Source organism: Styela clava, chromosome 5, assembly GCF_964204865.1.
Source record: "Styela clava chromosome 5, kaStyClav1.hap1.2, whole genome shotgun sequence".
Lineage (NCBI taxonomy): Eukaryota > Metazoa > Chordata > Ascidiacea > Stolidobranchia > Styelidae > Styela > Styela clava.
In genome coordinates, this window is record NC_135254.1 from 14,877,479 (window position 1) to 14,904,444 (window position 26,966).

Here is a 26,966-nt window from a genome sequence, read left to right on the forward strand (position 1 = left end):
TGGGTTTAATTAAGGTATAAATGGATAATCAATCAGAGGGCGGCGCTAGGTGAAATAAATTATACACACGAATGAGGAGTAATTTCAATCCAGTTCTCTTTTAAATCAATCACCCTTGATTAACAACGATGACGCTTGCTAAAAGTAAGCTCCTGAACCAGTTCCCCGAGACACGCCGAACAAAAAAGTTCTTACTTCTGGAGGAGAAAGGCCCCCAATAATGAAGACTCCCATTCAGTAGTACTTTGCTAGTTTATTGTCAACAAAATGTTGTAAAATACAATGTTTGTAATCCATCCATGAGCACCCCCCTAATCCAGTGCCAAGCTTCAAATGAACACCATTGTCAATACTAGCAAATAAATTAAGCTAATGAACAGGAAATGACAAAAAGTAAGATCTTTCTTCACTTTGGTAAGCAATACTGTGGGCAAAATTTGATAAAGGATGTCCAGAGACAATATTTACAGAATCCAATATGGACGTATTCCTGGCCAATTGTGGTAACCAATCGAAGGCCTATACCCAATTTGAGAAAATGTTGACTTGAATAATTATCATTAGTTTTTTGCTAAATGAATAGTGATCCACTATGGCACAGTGTTATTTATCAGTTGTTAACGAAAACTGGAGGCAGTAAGAATATATAAAAAAAATTATTTTCACTATAGCTTTACTAACTGCTAGGTCACACCCAGATTATAACCACTTATAAGAAAAAAGGATACTTTTCTGGCATTTACCGTATTTCCCTGCGAATAAGTCTACCCGGTCAATAAGACAAGGCCCGTTTTCAAGTCGGGGTAGCAAAATCACATCAACATCAGAATCTCAAATTACCATGCAATGCCTTTTGAGCGGTCGGCGCATGTGCGCATTGCTTAAAATAGCCTATAATGACGTTTTCTTGTAGCGTGATATTCAATCCATAATAACTACGGGAATTCAACTCGCGATTGCGTCCACCATAAAAAAACATTACCTCATACATAATAAGGCAACACCAAAAAAATAAAATTATCATACTCGCCTAATAAGACGACCCCCCCCAAAATCAGGCCAAAAATTTGAGTCTAGAAAAGAGACTTATTCGCCGGGAAATACGGTATATGTACTAAATAATCCGGTGTAGATTAATGCCTCTATACCGGTAATTTGGGCAAGTTTGTTCATTGTTTTATATAAATAATGAAATGAATAAGATGGCAACCAAATTTAAATTTTTGCAATACTTAACAGAATATGTTGGTAAACAACAGTCATGAATCTAACAATAATAAAGGAAATAAAAATAAGTTGATAATCGACTTTTTAACAAAAACATAATTAAGAAAATTTAGTTCTAAGCAATTCACATTTTTTTTTTAAATTGTTGAAATTAACAACCATTTAATAGGAGAATACCAAATTTTTTTGAACAATTTTTAGAGTTTTATAAACTAATTATTAACATGGATGACAATGTAGTTCTAAGCAATTAAAATTTTTGTTTAAATTGTTCAAACTAACAACCATTTAATAGGAGAATACCAAATTTTTTTGAACAATTTTTAGAGTTTTATAAACTAATTATTAACATGGATGACAATGAGTCTATTTGGTGGTAATATCAGTGAAATTAATCTAAAGAATCGGCAAACTACAAAAAAGAGCAATGTATAGAATAGTAAACCAGCGAAGATGGAATTTTCCACCACAAAACAGACAAAAACAAACAACACAGTACAGCATAATTAAACATCGCAAAAAGATTAACATAAGCTAGTTTGAAGCAAAAAGGAAGAAAAGGATTATTGTCGCAAACTATTGACAAATAAAAGGTAAACATTCAGACTACAGCTCATAGCTGAACTAAAGTCTCGCATCATCCACTATTATATTACCAGTAAAAAGGCAATTTTGTTGATGCAATTTGAAATATGTTAACAAATATACCATTTAACAAATTTTGAGCCACCGAGACGATATAAGGTTCAAAAAGATATTTTTGGAGATTCAAAAAGTTCAAATTTTTTTTGTGAAATTTCAATTTAAATCCTTGTAAAATCACAAATATTTTTTCTTATTTTTCGAACTTATATCGAGACAACTTAGCATATTCAAAACAAAAAGAATTGAAAAATTACTCTCCAATAAATTATATTGATACTTTTGATGAAGGAAACGAAATTTTCAAAGGCATCGCGTTTGGAATATTTCAATGGTGGGTGATATTCATAGGCCTGGATTATCAGATTTTTAACATTGAAAAAGCGATGAAGATTTCGTAATTTTATGTAATTGATTTCAATAATAAAAATCCCAAATCATTCATTTCAAAACACCAGTCCGAAGTAATCCATGATTTCCACCAATAACAAATCATTTTGCTCTTGTCCCGAGCATAGCCTTGGTAAATTAAGGCTGCAATTGACTACAGGCTGTACTTTTAAAGCGAAAAAATGTCTTGACAGAGTCTTGATGAAACAAGCTAAAATATTATATACAGTGCAAAACACAAAAAAAGAAATTGCTCGATGAACTGGAACAGTCCCGAGCCTGGGTTATGAGTTTGCGGCTCCACCCTCATCGTATGCTATGTTGTTGCAAGTCGCTGCTGCAACAATATGGGCATCGTGCGTCGTCCACTCATCACCAGTCTCGTCCATAGTCTCGATGGAGTTGAGAAAATGTCGGCCAGAGAATCCACCAATGGCAAAAAGCAATCCATTCAGCTGAAATAACGAGCATAAATAGGTTTCAAGTCACAAAAAAATTTATTTTAGAAAATTCAGAATCAATGTGTAAAAAGCATGGCACATATATAACACGACCTTGTAACGGACAGGTACTCAATATAAATTAGGGTAATGAGCAACTAAATTTGAATAGGAATTTTCATATTCATCTCAAGGGAGAGGGGATTAGGTGCCTTAATTATATCGCGAACTATGGCTTCTTGCCAAGGTTGAGTAAATGGGAACAGTTATTTGTTTCAGACCAACCACCGGCTATGTGAACTACACTGTGGCAGTGAGAATTCCAGTCATTTTCTCGCATATGATTAATCCCCATGATATTTAGGAGCGCAATGGTAAGTCCATTCCTAATGCTTAGCACCACGCAACAATGTTAAAATTTTTAATTCAGATAACACATGATTTGAAATGAACATTTAAAGATTGGAAAAGAAACAATGATTAGTACCAAAGTATTCAAAATGTTCACAGGATCAAATCTGTTTGAGTCAATTCCTCAACTACTAAGTGAATTTACATGACCTTGCATGAAGCCAATATCAGAATGCACCAAAAATTTTTTTCGAACCAAGGCAAAAATAGATTAATGTTGAATTCCACAATGAGATAATATACTTACAGAGACAAGTCCAACGTTACTACGTGGTACAGTCATTGAAGTTGGAAGCATCGTCCATGAATCAGTTTCATGAGCATATTGCTCAATAGATGACCAAAAGGATCCGCCATCTGATCCTCCAACGCAGTATAAAGTATCTAGAAAGAACATTTGTAATAAAAATAAACGCTTCAAAGGATGGATTTTGTGTCAAGAGTCGGCATGTTCACTTGCGGTGGCGTCGAATTTTCAAATTGTCAAGGCATCGGATTCCCCAAAGTCTGAATTCCATACTTTTGATAGTAATATTAGAAATTAAAAGTCTCTACAGAAACTCAAAAATGAGTCAGAGTTAAGTTTTTTTACAACCTCTAAGTCAAATTTTTCTAAACCCTGGGTCAATTGAAAATTTACACATTCTTCATGGGTAAAACGCCACTTAAAACATCTTGGCTGCACCAGAAAGAATCAAATTTTGAAATCTATTCGAAATTAGTAAGATTTGTAGATAGTAAATTCTTTGTAATCTTAAGCATTTGACAACTGATGGTAGGACACTAAGCAAAATAGAAGTTACGACGCCATGATAGGTGAGTCTAACACTTTGTAATAAATGAAATGGATGAAAAAATCTCAATAGCATCCTTATTTTACAAACATGTTTCATCAAACCAACCTCCAAACTTAGCAAGTCCTGCTCCTCTTCTTGGAACATTGAGTTGCGGACCTCTGATCCATTTGTCTCCATTGTAACGTTCAACTGACGTAAGACAAGTCCAACCATCGGTGCCACCGACGCAATATAATATTCCATTCAGTTCTGCTACTCCTGCAAAACTTCTTCCTGCAATGGAAAAAGAGGAAATTGCTGCTCTTGTTCCTTGAAAAAATGACTCGATTGTGTGTCAAAGACGTTTCATGGTATGAGTCACTCATGTTTCGTGTTTGAAATACAGACATGGCCGAAATTGTATGATATCAATATAAAATGGATGATGGTTGATAGTTTTGGAATTTTATATACAATATCAATATGATGTAACACTTGTTGAATTATATAACCCATCAATCCAAGACATAATAAGGCTGATATGCCGACTTTCTGGACCATATTTTTTGTTCTGATTTCCAGGGATCGGCTTATTACATGAGATTGACTTATTGTTAGCTTTAGACTATACAATTACCTTATAGAAAAAGAGGGCAATAATGCCTTCAGATTTCATTAATCGCGTATTCTGATTATTATCCCATATTAACTCAAAAAACGGCTTTGAGAAAATAAGGAAAATGTATAATTTTGACTTTTAATCATCTCTTACTTCATATTGAAATACTTTTCTTTAAACTTCAAATAAAAAAAAAAGATTTTTCTTTCAAAATTTTTCACCTTTTTATCTTGGAAAAAATCCTTGAATATACAGGGCAAAGCCCCTACTGACCTGTGTTCAATGAAGCAATAGATTGCCAAGACTGTGTGACTGGATCGAACTGATGACATAACTTAATCCCAGCAACACCTGTACTTTGTTGAACTCCACCAATGCAATACAGTTTATCATTCATGACGGCAACCTGTGAAATAACAAGAGTATGAGATCCAAGTCCTGAGACACAGCGTACTAAATTTTGAATTCTTTTAACATAAGTATGATACAAATACTGAAGTACTAATTAAATCTTTCAAATGAAAACTAACCAGTGTACAGTGGAAAACTAAATTGCTAGATTCCAGAGTTCACAGCAATAAATGAAATAGCTACAATGGCAAAATGGAACATACAGATTAAAAAAAGTTACAAAGTTCACCCGTGAGAACCTAACTTGAGAATTTCTGGTCAGGTATTTATATCATAATTGATATAACAATAACATAATAATATAACATAACAATACAACACCAGTTGTAAATTATTTGGCAATGAAAACCTGGCTAAACTTGATTTCGAATAGTTGATGTGTTTAAAATTGATTTTTTTGGAGTCAGGTTGTTATTAAATAACGTTAGAAAGACTTGTTCGTGTTTAAATTTCTACGCTTGATCAAATATGATTGTGGATGTAGTATTCAGATACATCCCTGGACCGTGCTTGATAGAGAATAATTTTGGATCATGGCTATCTAAAGATCATGATAATGTAGGGAATTTTACATCCAAATTTGCCTAAAATTTATTTCTTCACCTGTAAACGAAATTCAAACCTCCACGCCCACGGAGGGTAATCAGAGATGCATATGCAAGCAAATTTCAAGTTTAGCAGAGCTACGAGAGAGATCTAGCATACCTAACTGATCAGTGATTACATATGAAAACTTTTAGTTGAAAATCTACCTTGCCAAGATGGTTATTTAATGCCACAAACTTTTGAATACGTATATGATAAAATTCTTACAGCGACCCCACAGCATCTGATGGGCAGCGGAGGGGCTTGAGACCACTTGTCTGATTCTGGGTCATATCTTTCTACAGACAGTTGATCTTTCGATCCAGTGGAACCTCCGACGGCATAAATTTGTCCGTTGAGAACAGCGGCGGTAAATCTTGCTCGTCGTTCTTGCATCCTTGCTACCATTGTCCATTTATTGTGGTTCGGGTCGTAACATTCGACACTGTCCAGGCATTCAGACTGATTGTAACCACCTATGAATGTATGTAGATAGAGATAATGTTTTAAAACAGGACCTTTTGGTTAAAAATATAATGATAAGTTCTCCGAGTAGTTTTCCAGAAAATCGCTCTGTAGAAATCCTCAAGGAGGCTAAGGGTCGAGATTGAAAAACATTAACCTAGAATAGCATCGTGCGATAGTTTAGCCAATTTGGCATTTTAAACCACAGAAGACTAATCACAAATTTATTTTGAAGTGTATCAGTCATATAAAATCTTTTTTATTCCTAAGATATAGATACAGTTATGTACTCAGAGCAAGTTAGTAATATTATAAAAAACATTTAAAGGAAACGAATAGTACACACCCATTGCATAAATCTTTCCATTCAATGCAGTGACACCTGCAGCACATCTGGCTTGAGATAAATGACTCAATTCACTGACTGAACCAACGGACGACGCACAAGAATGTGACGACGATGATGACGTGGAAACACTGTTACTTGGGTTACCAGACCTGAAATATAATATCATGCAAGTTGGAAATGTAGAAAATTTCGGTGGGAGTGTTGGCCTAGTGGTCAAAGCGAATTGGGAATATTTAGGTCGAAGTATAAGATACGGCATCTACGGTAAAATTTACCCACGGGTAAATTGGGTAAGTAATGCAGAATTGGAAAGATTTAGGTCGTCCTTTCAAGGATAGTAGTCTTGCACGTATCGGCGGCTGCTTAGACAAAGCCTTGTTTGGAGCAGGAACACTATTTTCAGTATCATAAAATTTATGAATTTGATTGGGTCAATGTATATCTGACCTTATAAAATGACTCATAAAGAATAAAATACATTCAACCAAAAACTCTAGTCAAGAATGATTCGGTGCTCGAACACCCAAGCGAGATGGCGTCATCTGAACGGCGCATCTCGGCTGCCTTTTGATCATTCAACAAGAGAGGGATGCTCTACTGAATGAACACAAAGGCCAAAACTAAATAGTATGCAAATCTGTCACAGTAGACCACTGGTACAGCAATATTCTGACTAACACGAAAGCGGAACCGCTCCAAGGTGAGCAATTTTTTGATGACATCATTGTACACAAAAACGAATGTCAATGAACCCACAGAAATTTGCTCAATTGTACGAAAACTGATACAAATTTTTTTATCTTCATAAGGCTATTTAATTATGGTTGTTTGGGTAATGTTTTGTTAAAATTTTAGGTAGGCTATTTTGAAATGCAAAAAAACGAATTAAAATATTACCATTTTTGTGTGGCAAAAAAAGATTCGGAAATTAAAGAAATCAGTAGTCGAACACCAATCCTGAACGATTTATGTTTGACTGCCAAGGTATCACTGTATATAGCTTGTTTTATATAAAAATACAGTGTTAAATGAGATTATTCAAACCCAATTGATTGATACCCATCAATATCATTCATAACTGAGGGGTGTGGCATTACAACGATAATCACAAACCCAGATTATCACATTCCTTAATACTCTGATGAGCAAATCCCTCGAGTCTAATACATAATTAAACCACAATGAACCCTAATGATTGTTAAAATGGAACTGGTAAGCTTGAATTCAATTTTATTTTCTATGCGTATAGCAAATTGCCATAAGATCATTTTTTTATTCAAGTGAAAGATTATATAGCTGTCATCAAATGACAATAAAATGCCAGTGCTATGTACTGTTTTCAATTACATTTTAACTATTACTAAATTTAAAAGACATAATTAAAAATTGATCCAATATGAATCAATTGTACATGACATTGGATAAAAATCAATGATGTCCGTCCATTAATAACAGGCTTAATTAGACATTGAAGCATAAATAAGGTGATTGAGTATAATAAGATTGGAATATTATTGATGTACAAGCACAAGTCTTATTAGGTTACACTCGTATGACCTTAGTGTGTTAAACATAACTAATATACAATTAAATATTTTACATATTGTATTTATTATAAATGCCTTGTTTCTTATTTTATATGCTGTATATATGAATATGTTATTATGTAATCATAGAGGTAGACAATACTTGCTGCAATTTCACAAACTGCTCAAAGCTCAAAACTCAGTATGAAAACGTTTATTTACGAATGACTATCGTAGAAGCTACTGTACAAAAAACAGCTAGCTGTAATTTCAACAGACACAAGTAGGCCGGATACTTATTTTAGATTTCTACGATGCATTACTTAATATTTGCATACAGACAGTTGTAAAATCCTAATATCAGAAATTAAAATGCGGTCATTGATTTTAAATTAGATTATGAATATTTTATTATTGTCCCCCCTTTACAACTCAAGATTTATGCAAAATATCACGATAAACTCGAATAATGTAATCAGCACGTAGAAGGCTTTATGTATTATTCATTTGCTTTGTGGTTTTCTGCAAGAAAATTGACATTGAATGAACTGGCTAACACGCTGTATTCCACGAATTCAAGGTCACGGTTTCGGATTGTTGATAATATTAGAAAAGGAATTTGATTACAACGTTTCGCGTACCAGGCATTTCCAATTGTACTATATTTTGACTATAACCACAGCGTTACGTAAATCATATCTCAAAGCCATTGTATTATTGAATACCTGTATTAAAATTGTATCAAAATATTGTAAAAATATCCTAAATAAATAATACTACATTATTGTAGAATATTTGAATTTTATTAATAAATGAGATTGCAAGTCAGGCTCATTGTTTATCAAGTAGAACCATGCTATGTTATTTACCGCATATCCTCACCTCACATAAGTCCATCCCCCTAAAAATGGCCCTGATACAGTGGATATATTAAAAAATTCCGCATGTAAGAAGATCCTATAATTGTAACACGCACGTGTACGCACCTATCACAGGAAATGGTTGCATACGCTTATATTTGATACTCCTGTAGACTGTAGTATGTGTACCAGGATGGGGTTAGGCCATAATTTTATTTCGAATTTCCTTATATCAGTTCTATTTCGAGTTCGGGGACTGTCCTTGTTAGCCAGGTGCCCATAGGCTTCAGTCCCTTCACACAACTTGATGTAAAGTAGGCGAACAAAATTAGTAACCTTCATATAGGTACACATACTTCTGTAGCATCGAATTTTCAGTGTGCTTAGAGCTACGCGCATAAAAGCAGACTCCTTAATTTGGCATCTTTTTTTTGAGTTTTAAACAAGGCTTATATGCAGGGTTGCCATCGACCTGGAGCCAAAAATAAGCACGGGGGGGGGGGGGGGGGGGAGGGGGGTGAACTTAACAACGGCAGAAACGCAGAATGAGAATGAGGAAGGAATCATACACAAGTCTCTTCCGCACTTCAACTTTTTTATTATTATTATTTTTTTTTATTATTCGAATTCGCTTTGAACAAGGTTGCATGCAGTCCCGAAATCGCGCAAAGCCATGGAAAACCACGAAATAACAGCCAAACGCAACCTCTAAAATGTAATAAGCTACAGAAAGGTAGGTACACACAATAAGCATCCAGCATTCTACATCTTGCACAGGAAACAACAACTCAAAGGGCGTCTGCGCAGCCATCTAACCCAAAATGTAGGTAACAAATGAATTTCTAAATAACATAAACACATAATTTTAAATATCAACTTTATTGAGCTGAACACCGGTCAAATCATTTATATTTATTGCCACCAACAATTTGTTTCAGCAGTCTCTGGTCACTGGAAATTAGGTTGTGCATTTCAGGACAACTGAAATCTTCTAAATTTACCCTAACTTGTATCAGGGCTCTGACAGCTTGTTCGCGTAGACGGTTTCTCTCATTGGTCCATTGCGCTGATACAAGAGAAAATACCCGCTCCACGAAGGCATTGCTAACAGGGATAGAAAATACGATGCTGACTAGCTTGTATATTAGCGGTAGATAATCGGTTTCAGATAAAATATTCATCCACTTCTTCTCTGGATCATCCTTGTCGAACACATCATCAGGAATATTTTCCAGTAGGCTGTTGAGAGCTGATACCTCATCAAACAACTCATCTGCCATCGCTATATGGGGATCAATTTGTTTAGCCATTTCTAATACTTCTTCGTATTTCACTTTCCGATTTCTCAGCAATGTCCAGTCTAAGTTACCTGGGTGCTCTTCTGGTCGATACCACTTATCAATGTAATCCATAGTGATTGTGTAAAACTCTTGAAACCTTGATTTAAGCATCTCAGCATGGTCATTCTTGAGCCCTTTTAACAATTCAGCTGTTGTTGCCCCATAAAACTCAGAACTTCGACGCTGTGAAATTGCGTCCTTGAACGAATCGATTATATCAGCCAATTGAGGAAATAATGCAGTTGTTTTTTGTAATAGTAATAGTGGCTTCTTGAAAACTAGCAGAGCGCTGTGAAGGAAGGTTATAATAATCAGCGATTGTTCTGATTTAAAAAATTCTTCAAGAATTCGAGGCGGACACTTTAATGACAAAAAATGATGTTTGAGTGGTTCCCAAATATCTATGATCTTTTCCACCACATTGTCTAATGTAGTCCACCGCGTTGGCGTGTGAGTAGGTAGAGCTGTGTACTGGGCTTCAAGTTGAGAGCAGAATTGCTTAAGACTCTCCGCTCTGGCAGTTTGGCTTTTGAAGTGACTACATATTTTAAGTACAATTGTTTCAATGTCGACTGGGAGCCTTTCGGCAGCCTTTTCGGCCGCATTATGCAAAATATGTGCTGGGCAGCCAATTGGGATCAGCCGTGCAGAAGTTCGTTCTTTTAGACGATTGAAAACGTTGTTTTTTCCCTTTTTTTTGCAACCCCCAAAGTTTACTACTGCATTGTCAGCACAGAAGGATGTCACCTTTTCCAACTCAAGGCCATTTTCCTCAAGAGAAGAAACAATAAAGTTCATTATCTGTTCAGAGGACTCGCAGGGCATCGATCGCAGGTCGAGAATACGCACCCTAACTCCAACTCTGGAGCTAAAAAATCGGATGACCAAAGGAAAAAGTTTCACTTCGTTGTGGTTGGAGGCATCAACGGATATTGAAAATGGCTGATCTCCGAGTTCTGACAGCATTTTTTTATGAGCATATGGAGCAAGAACTCCTGTGACAATGGCTGTAGACTTTGTTCTAGCACTTGAGAATTTCTTAACGATCTCGGAATCAGGAAAGATCGTTTTGATTAGTTGCGTGGTGCAGTCGTTGGAAAGAAATGATTGCTGGTGTTTTGCAGTATGAAATGCCCAAGCACCCTCAGAAGCCGCCACTTGGTAGTCTATTTTTGTCGGCAAGGTTTTGCTTGTAAAAAAGGTTTTCATACTATGATTTCCTACAATCCTTCTTGCAAAATTCTTGTGTTTTGTTGTAGTATTGTGGGCACTAATGGCTGTTTTTCCCATGGCCTCTAGGTTGATATCGCTGTCGCAATAGCAGCAGTGAGCATAGCTCTTACCCTTTCGGCTTTGTTTCACATTAGCAAATTCCTTCTCATATTCGTAACGGTACTCATGCTTACGCTTACTCATTGTCTCTATAAAGATAAGCAAGGTCTATTGTAACTGTGTGTTCGTCTGGATATACCACAAACCCTACCATTCACAGAAACAGTTCCCGCTGAGTGAGCGAGACGTGAAGTGGAACGTAGTTAATTGTTACGTCACAATAATAACGTAGCGAAGCGTGAGAATGCATTGCGTATGATGAAAAGACATGGTCCCTCGTTTCTACGGAAGCTTTGTACGCAAAACATGAACGAGTCATCCATGTTTCTAAGACAAAATAAGCACGTAACTCAAAAATAAGCACTTTTCTTAGAAATAAGCACATCGTTACTTTATAAGACACGCGCTAGAAAATAAGCACAAATCTTAGAAATAAGCACGGTATGGCAACCCTGCTTATATGCGAGGATAAACGATTAGTTAATAATATACAGAGTTCAAACCTCATGCCCAAAGCCTTCTAGATTACTGAAACGTTCGGGGACAAACAAACGTTCCAATTCATAAATTTTTTTCTTCATTTTTCAAAGAAGTATATCTGTGTATTTGGGTTTTAGGCTCCCGAACGCTTATTATGTATTGAATATAAAAATAACTTACATGCCGTAGAAGTTTGAGTTTGTGATTAAATTTGTTGGTAAGTGAAGAGTCAATGTAGACAGAACATCTCCAAGATTACAGAGAGCAATCATATGGTCTGAAAATTATAATAAAAATTCACCGTACTTAAGGAGGTGATATAGAAGGAATACAAATATTGAATATTTACATGGCAAACAGATGTATTACATTATAAACTTAATTGACATCTTGACTTAACAAACTCGCTATACCTGCAGTCTGCATTGATGCTATAATGGTCCATTGTCCCTCCGGTTTACACTGGTCGTAACCGGTACTTTTCTCTGATCCTGAAGATGAGAGAGAATCGATGGAAGAAGTTCGTGAAAGACGTTGTTTCGGGCTAGACTTAGTGGTCGATTCATCGTTGGTAACAGGGAAAGACGGTGGCACCTGAAAAAATTAACAACAATTTTAGTAATAAGTTTATACAAAATTTATAAAATTATGCAATACTTTGTCTTAGAAACAAAACAAATATCCTTTATTTCTTGCAACAATTTACAATGGATTCCAGTACAATTTCCGACAATTACTTTTCAAGCATCTAGATTCTAGAGCATGTAATCTATGCCAAAGTTATCTTCTTTCCTATACCTGACCCAAATGAGAGAACTGCGGATTAAGACAATGAACCCCATCATGCAATCCTAATTTTTGATATTTAAGGAAGGTTAGTGAAAAATTCAAGTGTTTAAAATTACAATTTACAATGATTACATGACAATCATAATATGGGAAAGAAAGTTCGGTTCGATATCGCTGCATGTAATAAATTCACATTTTTACTGGTTTATAAAGCGTATTTTATGATTTTAATGCATGATATTTCAATTTATAAAATAAAAACAAAGTGTGACTTCTATTACAATTCCAATTCCAAATGCTTTCAAAAATACTCATTACACCGCTTTATCACTCTTATTTTAGAATTTAGGCTAGGAACAGTGAACATAAAATATACCTGTTTATTTGAACCAGGAGAAGAAGACGTTGACGCTGATGAAGACGAAGTATTTGAATACGGAACTGTATTTGTTAATTCTTCTAATGGGATTCGTTGAATCTAAATAAGAACAGATAAAATGGAGGATTTTAAATTAGATGGTACCAACTCAACGCTCGATTTATTTAACTGTGGACTGTTTGAATTTAATAAACACAATATTCAGTGAATTAATCATGTCAACTTATTATGCAATATTTCGAAATGTTGCTTTTTTAACTTCAATTAAAACTCCTTCCACTTATAAATATTTTCATATTATATTTTTATTTCATTTGATGCACTCAGTCTTCCAATCTGAACAAGGCTCTGCAGCAGCAGCTACTGATATTTAAAGAGCTAGTTTATTTTGGAAGGACCGAACTCTTTCCAATTGGGCATTCCACTCTGGGCAAGAGATCTGAAACCGAAATATATCGAGGCTGAAACTTGTGATACTGAAAAAGCCAAGCACTAGTTGACTAAGCCATCATACCAATCTCATCAAAGATGATTATCATTTCAAATGTCATGATTTTGGTTGACAACATATGACACAACCAATCATGTAATGAAAAGATATAGCAACCAGGAAGTGTGCCAGCATTAAAATGTCATTCCTTACTGTTTCTCAGCAAAGACGAGCATGATCTAATATGAAATACTTATGTGTTATTACACAACCGAGTATGATTTGATGATCCTTTGTCAAATGACAATTCGGAGCAAAGGGTAAGATGTGTTAACTCATTAATAAAAATTAATTGGGCTACCACATTTTAATGAGGAGACCCAATTACCACCAAAGTTGCTAATACATCGTTAACTCATGCCATTGGCTAGTTATATACATTATCGCGCTTTGCGTCTATACATGACAGGTGACTCAAGAAATGTCTAGTAACGCTACACTTTTCTATGTACATATTAATTAACGAGTATCATGCTTTGATGTATTTCTTCAGAACAATAGATGATCTAGGAAATGATAAATTTGTGCTGGTGAATGTATTGCATCATAATCATGTTAATAAAACTATAGATTAGATTTTTCTACTCTTTTTATTAACAAGTCCCTTCAATTGGAAATTGTTTTTGTACCTATGGTTGACATGTTTTATTTAATAATTTTGAATATATATAAGATATTGAGTTTAGTACACATACCCAATTCTGATGGCATTACATGAGTATAATTATTATATTAAATAATACATATCCTGCACCCCCAGAGAGTCAAATTACAAATGATAACGTAAAGAAGTATTGCAGCGTTCACTAATGAAAGAGCATAATTATATTCAGATCATTGAGCGTTGGTTGCGTAATTACAACATTCAATATTTACATGCATAAATAGCTTATTCATGATTTTGTCAATTAATAAAACATTAGCAATCAACGCAGTGACGTTAGTACGTACGTATAATAAACAATGACTATGTATTTGTAGTCTATCATTAAAATTTAACACCAATAGGATGAATTGACTTTGAAATACTACGGTGGGCTGAATCCAGCCCACAGGCCGTAATGTACCCCCCTGTGATGAAGTATATCCTATTTAATTTAACAAGTTTAGAAATTGGTTCGTTCTTGGGTTCAATATCAAATTTAAACCAGAATTCAATCCCAAATGATATAGTTATGCCAACAAGCTAAACCTGCGGTCACAACAAACACATCAAAAGCAAAATTACATTTGCGTGCAAAATATCTCAAGATTTGATATCGAATAACGTTACTATTTAAAAAACAACACAATATTTAGGGAATTACATGAAATTCTTTGACAGATGTAAACAGATTAAACCATGTTTCCTACTCTATAAATAGCACAGGTATTGCTGAACTAAAAGGTTATGGTCAAATACCACAGTTTTAAAATATTATGTAAAACAGAGGACAATATAATTCTGTATAGGTAATACTATTAACCTATTACATAGCCTACATATATTTATACAAAAAAATGAGCTAATTATTGAAGTGTTTTATTAGAAACGGAAGAATTCTATAAAACCCTAATAATTAGGAGTTCACCTCATCTCTCTAGCTTTTCTATATATTTTTTAAGCAAAGGGAATTGCAACCGTTCGTCATCAAATTTCCAGTGGAATTTCCCTACTTAATTTTTGAGTATTTATTAAAACTCACAACAGGATGTAAATACAAATTTGAACTATTTTTCGCAGAATTAGCATCATGCTATTACTGGAACAGTTACTGCGTTTACTGAAAACCCAAACAAACCCAGTCAGTAAATATTTGATAGAAAGCAGTCCAAAATATATAATAAAGATCGTGAGTTAACGTACCTGCTCTGTGAGTTCTTCCATATATCGACCACCATTCTTTTTGACAATTCCTTTCACCCATGACAAAGCAAGTTGACCGAGGGCGTTGTCCCTGGGTAACACGTGGAATGGAGGAGCATCAAGTGGAAGATTCGATGCAATGACTACCATCTGAAATTAAAAGTTGAATAGGGCATGATCAGTATGTTGAGGGCTTTATTAACCCAAAAAGGCTGTTTTGAGAAAATGAGAACTAATATTTCTGATTTTTAGTTTAACTTTTTGGTTAGAATTTTTCATTGAAATACTTGTGAATATTGAACAATGGTTAGATACCAGCACATCCAACTTCGTAATATTTTCAAATATTAATTTTATTTTTTGTAATTTCAGTATTTGCTCTTTTTTTCTTGAAAAATTCTAATATAACTCTTGAATTAAGAAGGGTATTTTAACCCTTTTCCATAAAAATCCTTTTCAAAAGATCGCACTCGCTCCAAACTGGTTGTCATCAAACAATTCTGCTGACCATTCAAAAATGAATGACAACTAGGGGTTGAAAAATCAATTACCGTAAATGAGTGATAAAAACTTATCACATCCTGATATAATACTGATAACATTTACTTCTGATAAAGTAGGTGATAACAATGACGATTAAAATATCAAAGGTTAAACTTGAGTGCACAACCATGCATATGTTCTTTCATTAACATATTAATCTTTTTATCTACATTCAAATTTTTTGATTTAATAATGATAAATTTGAATGCCAGATTAAAAACAAGATTACATTTGATTATTTGACTTGAATGTTACATAGAATCACACTGCATATGTGTATGAAAAATCTGCTGACATGATATTATGCAAACTGCGGCAATTCTAGTCATTTTACTGTTTAACTGATCAATCATTCATAACGGCAGAAATCCAATTCAATGCAAATGAACCTGGCTTATTGTGACATAGACTATGTTTGATCAAGGCCAAATCTTCATCAAGTTCAAATACTAATGTTAAGTTCAGAGTGTGTGTTGTTACCTTAATTCTCGGAAGTGCGAGAAATTCGTTGCTCTTTGTAATTGTTTCAAAATTTTCTTCTATATATTCATTCAGCACTGTCAATAAGTCGAGATCTTCCACATTCCAAGCCAATCTAAAAAAATTGAAAAAAAAAAAATGTTAACAAAAATATTGTTCATATATAATATGTATTATCCATTACATAACAGAACATTCAAACATGGAAATTTCAATAAATAAATATTTAAAAGCCAGTGCGTCTAAACATTTCGAACAATTCATGAACTATCAGTCCAATTCTTCAATAATTCCTTCCTATCCAATCTTTAATGATTGGCATGAAAATAATCAAGTCCGTTGAAAGTCACACTGAAGGAGAAAGGTACAAATGGCTATATCGGTCATTTCGTCACAATACGATCGTATGTGTTCTAGGGCTGGGCATTTCGAATCGAATATTCGAATCGAATCGAATAGTAAATTATTCGAATCGGTTCAAAGCGAAATTTCGAATCGCCGCCATTTTGTTTTTTTCCTTTCCGCCAATTGTCGAGGTAAATTTCTAAATTTTTTTTTATGGAAGTCATATTTTTCAACGCAATTCTGACATATGACTCATTTCTGTGGTGAGTTATTGATGAAAACGTATTTTTTATTGTCTGTGAACGCTCAGCAATCTGTCTGAGTGATATATTTTACGTTTCTAGTAATTTATGTGCCTGGAGGACCAAATACAAGAAGACAGTTACATACAATTAATATCTCCCAAGTATTCGAGATTCGATTCGAAAAAAATATTCGATTCGATTCTGAAATCATCAGGTATTCGAAAATGCCCATCCCTAATGTGTTCATGACACAAGCTCACATATTACACTGACAAAGTGTGGATATATTACATTTATTCATTATTTATGATGATAACATATTGGAAAAAGTATAATTTTTCCCTAACATGATTCAATAACAACAAACCGAATTTATTTTTTTCATATGTGTAGTCATCTTATTGGAGAAAGAGTCTGAAAACCTCTGGTATAAACCAATTATTAAATCGTTTTTAGTTCTCAATAAACCTTCTGATAAATCAAATTTTTTCAGTACAATAAAAAAGTTCTGGATAATGCTAGTTGGATTTAATTTTGCTTCCATGTATTTGATTCAACAGAATAAATTAAAAAATATTATTATAATCTCAATCGCTGACTGATTTGTTGTTATTAAATTTTCATAACGATACCAATAAAATGTTAATAATACCATCTAGTGAAGTTGAACAATGCAATTTTCATGCTTTGAAATCGATGAAGCAAATCAACAAAACAAGAATTTGACTTGCGGTTTAGAAATAAGGAACTTATCATGGTCCAATAGAAAAGAATTGTCAAGGTTGGAAGGGATTTCAATTACCACTACTTTATAATCAATCGCGCTACAAAAGCTACAATTTATATTAGAAATACAAAACAAAATAATTTGAATTCTAAAATTCACAGGCCATTAATTAAAGTTATTTTGAGTAGCATTTGAGTAGTAAATTTGTATATATATATATATATATGCTTGTGTCTAATTCGAAATTAGGTATTCCTAATCATAAATAAAAAAACAGAATCTAAGAAAACGCAACTATTTGTCTATCAATACCTAGAGTGATAACATAAAATATAATTTGTTAACCCTAAAATCTAAGTCCGTTTGAAAAAGTCAAATATCAAAATATTTTTAAATCCAGTGATACCTTAAATTTAAGTACGATAACTGTTTAAACAAAATAGGGAAAAAGACCATTAGGTGATTATCGGTATTTAAACTCAAAAATATTTTAATGAATCTTACATACAATGGTGCAAGAATATATACAATGCACATGATGCAATTTAGAGATGGCCTTACATTTAAAATTAGGACACTCACCGAGTTTGTGGGTTCGTTAAGTATTTCAACTGAATAGGAATTCTTTTAAGACGGAAATTAAAAGGCATAACAAAGGCAGACAGCGTAATCTAATCATGTCACAACAAAACGCCGTTGTGTTTTAAAAACAACGAATTATGCCACAAAGAAACAATAGATTTGAGTTACTGTTACAAATAACGCGATGAAAGAGTAGATGGGTTTATTATAGGAAAATTTGATATGGGGATGACTAAAAATTTACAAAAAAAGACTGTGGGATTAGAGAATTTGAGAAGTGGTATTTTTCTCAATGACACAGGTAAACAAAGCACTGTCGTCTGTGAAATTTTCACAGTTTATAACATAAACTTTCACAATCCAATATTAAACAGATATTCACAGTTGGGATGAGGAGGGAATTTAGATTACACAAATTTAACCAACCAATAAAACTTAGGCGAAGATTATTTTTTAAAAAATCTGTTATATTTTTCAGAAAATAAAATTTATTTCAATGTAAGAGTGATTAATCTGAACATGGATTGACCGATCATTACTGACTTTATCACTATCATTTTACTATTTTAAAAATATCATTTTAAACCAATTACATTGTTTTGCAATATCTTATATTCTTTGTTTTTATTAATCTGAAAACTTTTGAGCACAACACATCACAAGCCAAACAAACAAAATGTCACCATTCTATGACGTCATGTTGTTTCCTTGTACTTGTGAGTAATTTTTAAAAACATACATAATACTGTTGTGTTCAAAATCATAAATAATAGAGGCGCTATTTCTTTTGATGCATGGATTGAATGAAAATTGCATCATTTTGTGAGGTGTGATGACTAATATAGGAGAAAGTAATGTTGTTTTTGCAGTTACCACATTATTTACCATATACAGATTAAAGGGATAATTATAGGGCATATAGTTATAATTTTATTCTTTTGTGGCTCACTGAAATAAAATAATGTGAGGATTTTTCATCATATAAATCAAGACAAAAAACGGGTACAAAAATATTTTATACCTTTAATTGATATATCAGATGAAATTTTGTTATATGGAGTATAATTTAAATTTAAGTAAAAAGTTTCAAAACATTTTCCCTTTTTCTATATATTATTGTTAGGACTCCCCATCAGCTAAATGGCAGTAAGCGGTACCGTACCGTACCAGTAATATTTCATACCTATATTTAATTTTAAATGGAAAGATGTAATAAGGAACATGATTTAAAGGTTATCTAGTGTAAATATTTCAAACGAACCTCCAAGTTTTCACACAATTTCCAACGTCAAGTCGATTAGTGATATTTCGACGACAAACAGGCATCACTCTTTCAACTCGTAGTTTCACACTCGCACAATACACTGACTGCAGCTGTCCTTGGGGGATTATGAGCCTGCATCGAAGAAGAATATAAAAAGATTAATAAAAACGTCGAACTCGAATACATACGTACGTACGTCAAATGCTCAATGCATAGCCAATACACAACGTCAGGAGAAGCAAATGCTAAATGAAAGGAGTCTATGACTATGAACTACAGAACAAAAATGTTGATTAGCAAATTTTCGAAATCAGAAAAAACGAAGTAAAAAAGTATGCAATTAATTGCAAAATTGAAATTCTCGTATATCAATAAATGCTCAAGTTAAAATTAAAAACCTTACTTGAATGCAAATAACCAGTCATTGACACCTACTCAGACAAGTTTCATTAAACAAAAGTCTACTCAAAAAATATTAACCATATAAACTCATTGACCCAATTTTGTGACCTATTTACTAGTGTGACACTCATCTAAGGTACTTTCAAAAATGACTGATCAAAGTACACAAAATAAGTTGCAAGTTGATTCAATATATAGGTTATATACCTGTAGGTAACAAAGCAAATATCATAAAAATGATATTTGATGTAAACACTGATATATTACAGTAATAGACACAGCTGTCTGTCTTCATATACTATTGTAAATCAGTGAGAAGATGTAAATATGATTGTAGTAAAAAATAGAGTTTAATGAACAATTCAATTAAATTTGAAAGTAATATATTTGATTATTATATGATGAAATAAGGAAAATAAAATACTCCAAAAAAGAAAATTTTGATATTTAATATTTCAATGAAATATCAATATCAGAATTCCATATTTTAATAAGTAAAAAATATCAAATTTGAAAAATAATTTTTTAGAAGATAATATTATATAATAATATATAAACTCAATCAAATTTTAACTAGAAATAGAGAATTTTTATTTGTTATCTGAAAATCAAAGAAACACACATTTTGATAGCGAAGAAGATGACTATCACATCCTACTTTACAAAACCCTTATTTATGATTAAAAGTAATCGACAAGATCCTATCTTTCTTGCAAAAACACCAGAGAGAGATGAAACCAATCACAACATGCAATCTACATTTACCACATTCTCAGTTTTTTAAACAAGTTATTCATAATCGCCGGGGACAAAAATATCACACACCCAAAATAAAGTCATTTTGTGTGTTTTCGATACAGAAATAGACAATATTCGTTATCATACCACCACAGAAGTGATTTGTTTATTTTTGTTATAAAAATGTTTGTTACATCATCGAACAAGCTGAAAGAAATTATTTGCTAATATGATAAACAACCAATTTGAAATAAAATTGCATCACTCTCAGGTTATTTGAACAAAATTGCACCTTAAACTGCTTTGACATTTTGCAATGCAGACGAAATTGCATTGTTAGATTGAATCAGCATGGCAATGACAAGACAATGAAAATTTATGTCATATAAATTACCTGGCACAGATGTAAAATAGAGACTGTGGCAAATTTGACAAAAATTAGTGATTGAAAATAGAATATGCAAATTTTTTTTATCAAAAAAACCACAACAAATTTCTAAATGTCTGCATATTGAAATTATTTGAATTCTGAAAAATTCACCCAAAAAGTCATGATTTAAATTACGGTAATACTAACATAGTGAGTCATATTTAAAAAAAATTTGTACGTAGAAAAATGTAAAATTAGAGGTCAATTTCAAATTTGCTAAAAAATGGTTTTCCAAAGTTCATTACCTAATTTAATACAGGACCTCACGAACCTCCTGTATAAATAATGAATCTAATTGTCTATATTTCAAGTTAATGATTTGTAATAAATTCAACATCAAAAATAAAACAGGAACTACAGATTGCAACAGAATTCAGAAATATGATTAATTTCAATTTGCAAAATTCAATACAATTCTTTTGCAGCGGAAATGACTAAATTCATAGGAAGAAAAGTAATTTCAGAGAAATGAACTTCTAATAAACAAATTTACAGAATAACAGAGTCACGACTACATTCAAACAAATATGCTTTGAACTTTTTGCTCAGAACTTTCTATTCATTGAGTCAAGTACAGTCAACAACAGAACTTTGCACCTAACCACAATGCTCAGAAATAAGAATGGCCTTTGTAGCGTTTCTGGTCAATCATTCAATATTCAAGTAAAATTTAAAATTTGAAGACTGCGACAAAATATATTTATGAGAAAATAAACTTGTTCGTCGGCCTACGTAAATTTCTACTTATCAGACATTAAAAATAGAATCATTCAGGGATGCCCAAAACCAAACAATTTACTACTAGGATTAAATCCGAATTCCGAAGATCAAGAGTTTAATCTATTGATGAATGTAACCAATTTTGAATGCATCCGAATAATGAAATTAAACCAGAAATAAAACTATCGTGGGTGATTTGACGATAAACTGAAAAATGAAAAACATTCTTACTTTGAAGTATACATGTAGTCGACAAGAGACTCGACTGCATCTGGTGACAACTGTGGTTGAATTTGATTCAAGGAAATTCTTCTAAGTGTTGTACTTTCTTTTTCGCCTTGCACCAATTCTTTGTACAAGAAACGACAACCTCCGCCGACTACAACACGATGACAATGTATTTCACGTCCTCCAACCTTCAGAAAAAAATTGGGGGAAAAAAGTTCATGGTTGAACAAATGAATCTGGGCAAGTAGGATTAATAGTTGATAATGGTTAAATTAGAGACTCTCAAAACTGGGCTCTGGGCCCACAGGATTATTCTCTGGGGGCCACGATCATCAGCATTTGCTAGACGCCATTTGCAATGAGTAATTTAACTTAAAGGAATTTGAAGTATGTGGACAGTGATATGTTTAATTCGTTGGTATTTTTAACAAATAGCAGGGGGACCATAAGTGTCAAGTATATTTGGAATAGGCCACGAATCCTGAAAGTTTGAGAAACACTGGCTGGGTTTTACATAGTTTGGGGTGAATCCAATAGCAATCTTTTCATCCAGGATGAAATAAAAGGAGTGTGGTATTCTATGCAAATATAGCACTATCATTGTGAGGTCTAACTGTCCAGAGCCTTGTTGTGAGATGAGAGCCTTGTGAGATGGATGTTTAGGGATAGAATATAAAATTATGAATAGTTCCAATCCCTGGACTAGATTTTTAAAATGACGGTGTTAATGAACATAAACTTTGATTAATTTGTCAGATACTTTAATAAATTATCTCATGATTATGGCAATCCAATCATTGACAGTAATCAGACATTTGACATGTGATAATGTAATTAACTGAGTGAAGATAATGTCTCCAGAATGATGACATGACAGATGACACGATAATCAAAAGTTAATGTCATTGTACTAACGCAATTCACATAGAATATCATTAGTCATCAAAGGCAATTGCCAATACATTCATGAATGGAAAAATGTGAATAAGTTGCTTTATTGATGCAGGCTGAAAACTTGAATATAAAGCTAACTAACTAATGAGGATGAAAAATGTAAAACTTATTGAAATGTCTATAAAGATACTGATTCTAAAAATACACAAATGTAAAAAGGTCAAAATTTTGATAAATTTCCAATTTTATAGGTAATTAATCAAATATTACGTCTTGACTGATAGAACTAGGCTAATGCCAAGTTTATTGATTGGGATTTATGATTTTGACTGAAAATATTATTCCTGAAAAAATAAAATATTGTCCATATCAATAGAATAGATCAAATTTTGAATGTGAATAGGATATTCGATTTCGTTTAGAAGAGATTATGTCATTTCTTTTAGTTTTGCGAGAATAACATGGTCAACGCAATCTTCATTGAAGTAAAAGTAAATTTAAAATAAAAATTATTGCACCCAATTTATTACATTGAAAAAAAAACTCATTTCACTGGTTAGTTAGTATTATAATTATACACAACACAACCTCTCACAAGAAAGTTTATTTGCGTCCGTCAAAAAACTAACCAAAAATTTACAAAGTAAATAATTCTAATAAAGATATAAAAACACTTCACGACAATTATGGGAAATTGGTTCACACACCCTGAGTTGTGTGTACAAGGTCCATAGGATATAAGACTAAAGTAAATTAACACTTGAATTAGGACTTCTTTCTTCTCTCTTATTGGGCCACTGACAAACATCTGCCCTCTATTGTCTCAAGTGTATTTTCAATTGGTAACTCAGAGATACACTCTACTTCTTTTGAGCCTCTGGAGAGCGCAGCTTTTGTCTAAACCTGTCTACTTCTTTTTGACATTGATATTTATAATTAAACCAAACAGGGGCTAGAGGTCACATACAAAGCAGCTGAACAATTGCAATGAGTGTGTTTCAGAAAAACTCGGTAACGGAAGACGAATGCACTTCACAAGTGTTCCAAAAATAGTTTCTTTGTATTGTTAGATACAAGTTGCAAAGATTGTTATTAGAATAACTCGCTTCACTCTGAATGAGGCTCTGTACAGGAAACCACTCTAAAAAGCCACTACTATTTTTAGGACTAGAATCTTTCAAAGTTCAGTATTGCTTGCCCAGTTTATTACACCCTGTTTATGGTGGTAACCATGGACTTATAAACCGAAATCTTCAACCAATGGCAATGATGCCAATAAAGTTGAAAGTCAACAATCGTTTACTACTCAGCGTACAGCAGGGAAATGTGATACAGTATTATGTGTTTTGTTGAGTGAATAAGACAAAATAATTCAAATTGTCGAACTTAAGTAAAATTGTTTAACACTTTATGTTTTTACCTTTTTGTGTTTTAGATACTGCCAATTGTTGTGTCACTATCAAAGTTTGAGCATGCGTATATTCGTAACAATTCAATTATATCGCTATCGGCCCCTCCCCTTTCCCGGCCTGTGAACATCCTTCCGCTTCTAATTTTGACCCCCCGGTCCGTCAACTTTAGGAACCACTGATATTCCTGTATCAACTTTTTTTCTACACTAAATACATAAATCCAATTTACATGTAAAAATGTGAGAAAAAAAAAACTGTACCTGCAAAATTAAATCACAGAACTGTTTGCTTCTACGAAAAACATCCAAATGGTGCATTGTAGAAGCATGAGATTCTTCATCAGTCCATAACAAGGAATAACAATCTGATTTCTGTTTCCTTCTCATCTTAGGGCTTCCCTTTGATAACACATCTAAAAATTTTATATTATACTCTTAAAAAACAAGCAGAATCTATGCAGTGTAACGACTTATATAATCTACTGATACTAGTTATTTTATACAATGAAAATGCAATGTTATTGTAAACTATGCACACGATTAAGCACATTAAATAATCAATAAAATGAAGGGCCTTACGGAATCAGAAAATCAATGTTTCGGTCTCAATTAATTGTATGTTATTAAATGAATAGAAATTAATTAAAATGCATTCAAATTGAACTCCACTAGAACCCTCAATTTCAACAAATAGATAACAGATGTAGTGTGCTATTGAAAATCCATGGAGTCTCATTTTTCGTTAACAAATGTGTTACAAGCGCCACAATAAGAAATGGAACAGAACTTGAAATCAAAGCGAAACTAGTTTTATAATCATTTTAAATTATCCACTATTTCTTTTGTTCCATTATTCGAAGAATATTTGGAAAAGCTAATGCGTTAAGATTTTCACAAACTACAAAATTTCAGAAAATATCATAGTTTTGAGTAGCAATTGTTATCATTATCACAAGATCAAGACAGTTTTGAACGTTCACATTAAATTAGGTATAAATCATTCAAATTAAATCCAAAAAATATGTAAGCATGATATTTCAATAACCAGTACCTAATATAATTTAAGTAGTATGATAAGTTAGAAGTTCCTTAAATGATTAGTTCACTTTACAGGACGGCATGATGACCTAGCAGTTACAGCGTTAGTCTTAACTGTGTTTGCATCACAGATTACACATCTCATTCTCAAATCCCATGCCCACCTCGCAGGGCGAGAATTTGATAAGCAAAGCTGAACTAAAAAAATTACGGTCGTTCCACATACATAATTGTAGCTCTCCAAATATCATTAGATATCAGGATTGCTTATATGGAGCCTTGTTCGAAGCAAAAGTCATGAATAAAGTCAGTAGATAAACCTAACAAAAAAGTTCCAAATCTCACCAGTTGTAACTAGCTCATCTTGCGCTTCCTCGTCACTCGAGTCATCATCACTCGTCTCAAATTCTTCCGTTTCCCGGTCTGGATAAATATCTTTTGAACTTATTCTTCTGAGCTCTGAAGCAAAACCGTTCGGCATCTTAGTTGGACTAGATAGGTCATTTTTCTCAGCGGAATGATCACCAGTGCCGTCAATATCATTCTCTGAGTCATCTTTCTCATAATTTGAAAAGGGAATTTCTCCTTCTTCGAGAAAAGTACCATCTTTATCTTTCGAATCCTCATCACTCGCCATTTTTTCATTTCCGTCCAAAGTTTTCCCGTTTTGAACAACTTGAGATCCTAACTCCTCTGACTGAGTATGGCCATTCAGTTCCAGACTGCCATTTCCATTTGCAATGATTTCTGTGTGTGGTGTAATATGAATTTCTGGCATTGGGTTGCTGTTTGTTTTTGACGGAAAATCAATGTTGGTTTCTTTTGATGTGGCAAACAATTGAGAAATTGATTGTTCGTGATTAGAACCCCCGTTTTCTTCTTCCATATTTTCACTATTATCCATATTAATTTTTTTGGACTTATAGTGAAAGCTGGAGACAGAATAATTCAGATTGGTAAAATGTATTCAAAAAGATTTATGTAATTCAACCAAAAATTTAATGTTATCATTAAAAAACCTTTCACAACTATATACTAAAGTTTCAAAGTTCCGGATTCAATCTTCACTTTTGATCTGTTGAAAGTAGCAGAAGACATCTTCAAAGTTCCAGATATCATAAGACGAAGACTAACTTGTCGCATTTCTCAAAATACACAATTTTGTTTCAAGAAGGTGATTGGATCATAAGAGGGGGCGTGACATCATTATCAGTCATAAAGTAGGCAACTTCATATTTGTAGATTGGAACGCTAACGAAAGCGAGTCTCTAAGAGATCGATGTTTTTCCCTGTCGATACATACAAACAATATACAATCGAGATTTTATTTTTCAATCTTGGAAAGTTTATATAAAATTCAGGCAAGAAAACACATATTAGCAGTAATAGCTAGAATGTTTTTATTATATATTAATATATTGAGTGATAGGTATAAACTCCTGTAATAAATAAAAAATGTGCATTTCTTTTTATTGTTTGGAATTTTAAAGTGATTAGAATAAGAAAAAATTGAGAAAAAAAAATCACACCGAATTTTCTGATTTCCCCTCAAAAAAATCTTG

The 26,966-nt window shown here is 33.1% G+C and overlaps 1 protein-coding gene across 1 annotated transcript; it reads right to left on the reverse strand.

The window, feature by feature from the left end:
- Positions 1-233: 233 nt before the first annotated feature.
- On the reverse strand, positions 234-26,856 carry LOC120345045 (uncharacterized). Its single transcript, XM_039414421.2, has 15 exons — positions 25,750-26,856; positions 24,628-24,779; positions 22,065-22,249; positions 19,541-19,675; positions 16,381-16,495; positions 15,358-15,507; positions 13,019-13,120; positions 12,267-12,447; positions 12,034-12,130; positions 6,313-6,464; positions 5,730-5,977; positions 4,779-4,911; positions 4,013-4,180; positions 3,358-3,494; positions 234-2,714 (listed from the first exon to the last, which is right to left on the reverse strand). The coding sequence occupies exons 1-15, from the start codon at positions 26,306-26,308 to the stop codon at positions 2,544-2,546; spliced, it is 2,685 nt and encodes an 894-aa protein (XP_039270355.2). The 5' UTR covers positions 26,309-26,856; the 3' UTR covers positions 234-2,543.
- Positions 26,857-26,966: the final 110 nt, after the last annotated feature.

Bases quoted from the DNA above. Each gene is read 5' to 3' on its own strand.
- LOC120345045 (XM_039414421.2), bottom strand. From the start codon at position 26,308: ATGGATAATAGTGAAAATATGGAAGAAGAAAACGGGGGTTCTAATCAC. The intron at 6,465-12,033 runs GTAAGTTATTTT...ATTATATTTCAG, and splicing joins AACTCAAACTTCTACGGCAT to GTCTGGTAACCCAAGTAACA. The intron at 4,181-4,778 runs GTCAGTAGGGGC...TTTCCATTGCAG, and splicing joins TATTGCTTCATTGAACACAG to GAAGAAGTTTTGCAGGAGTA.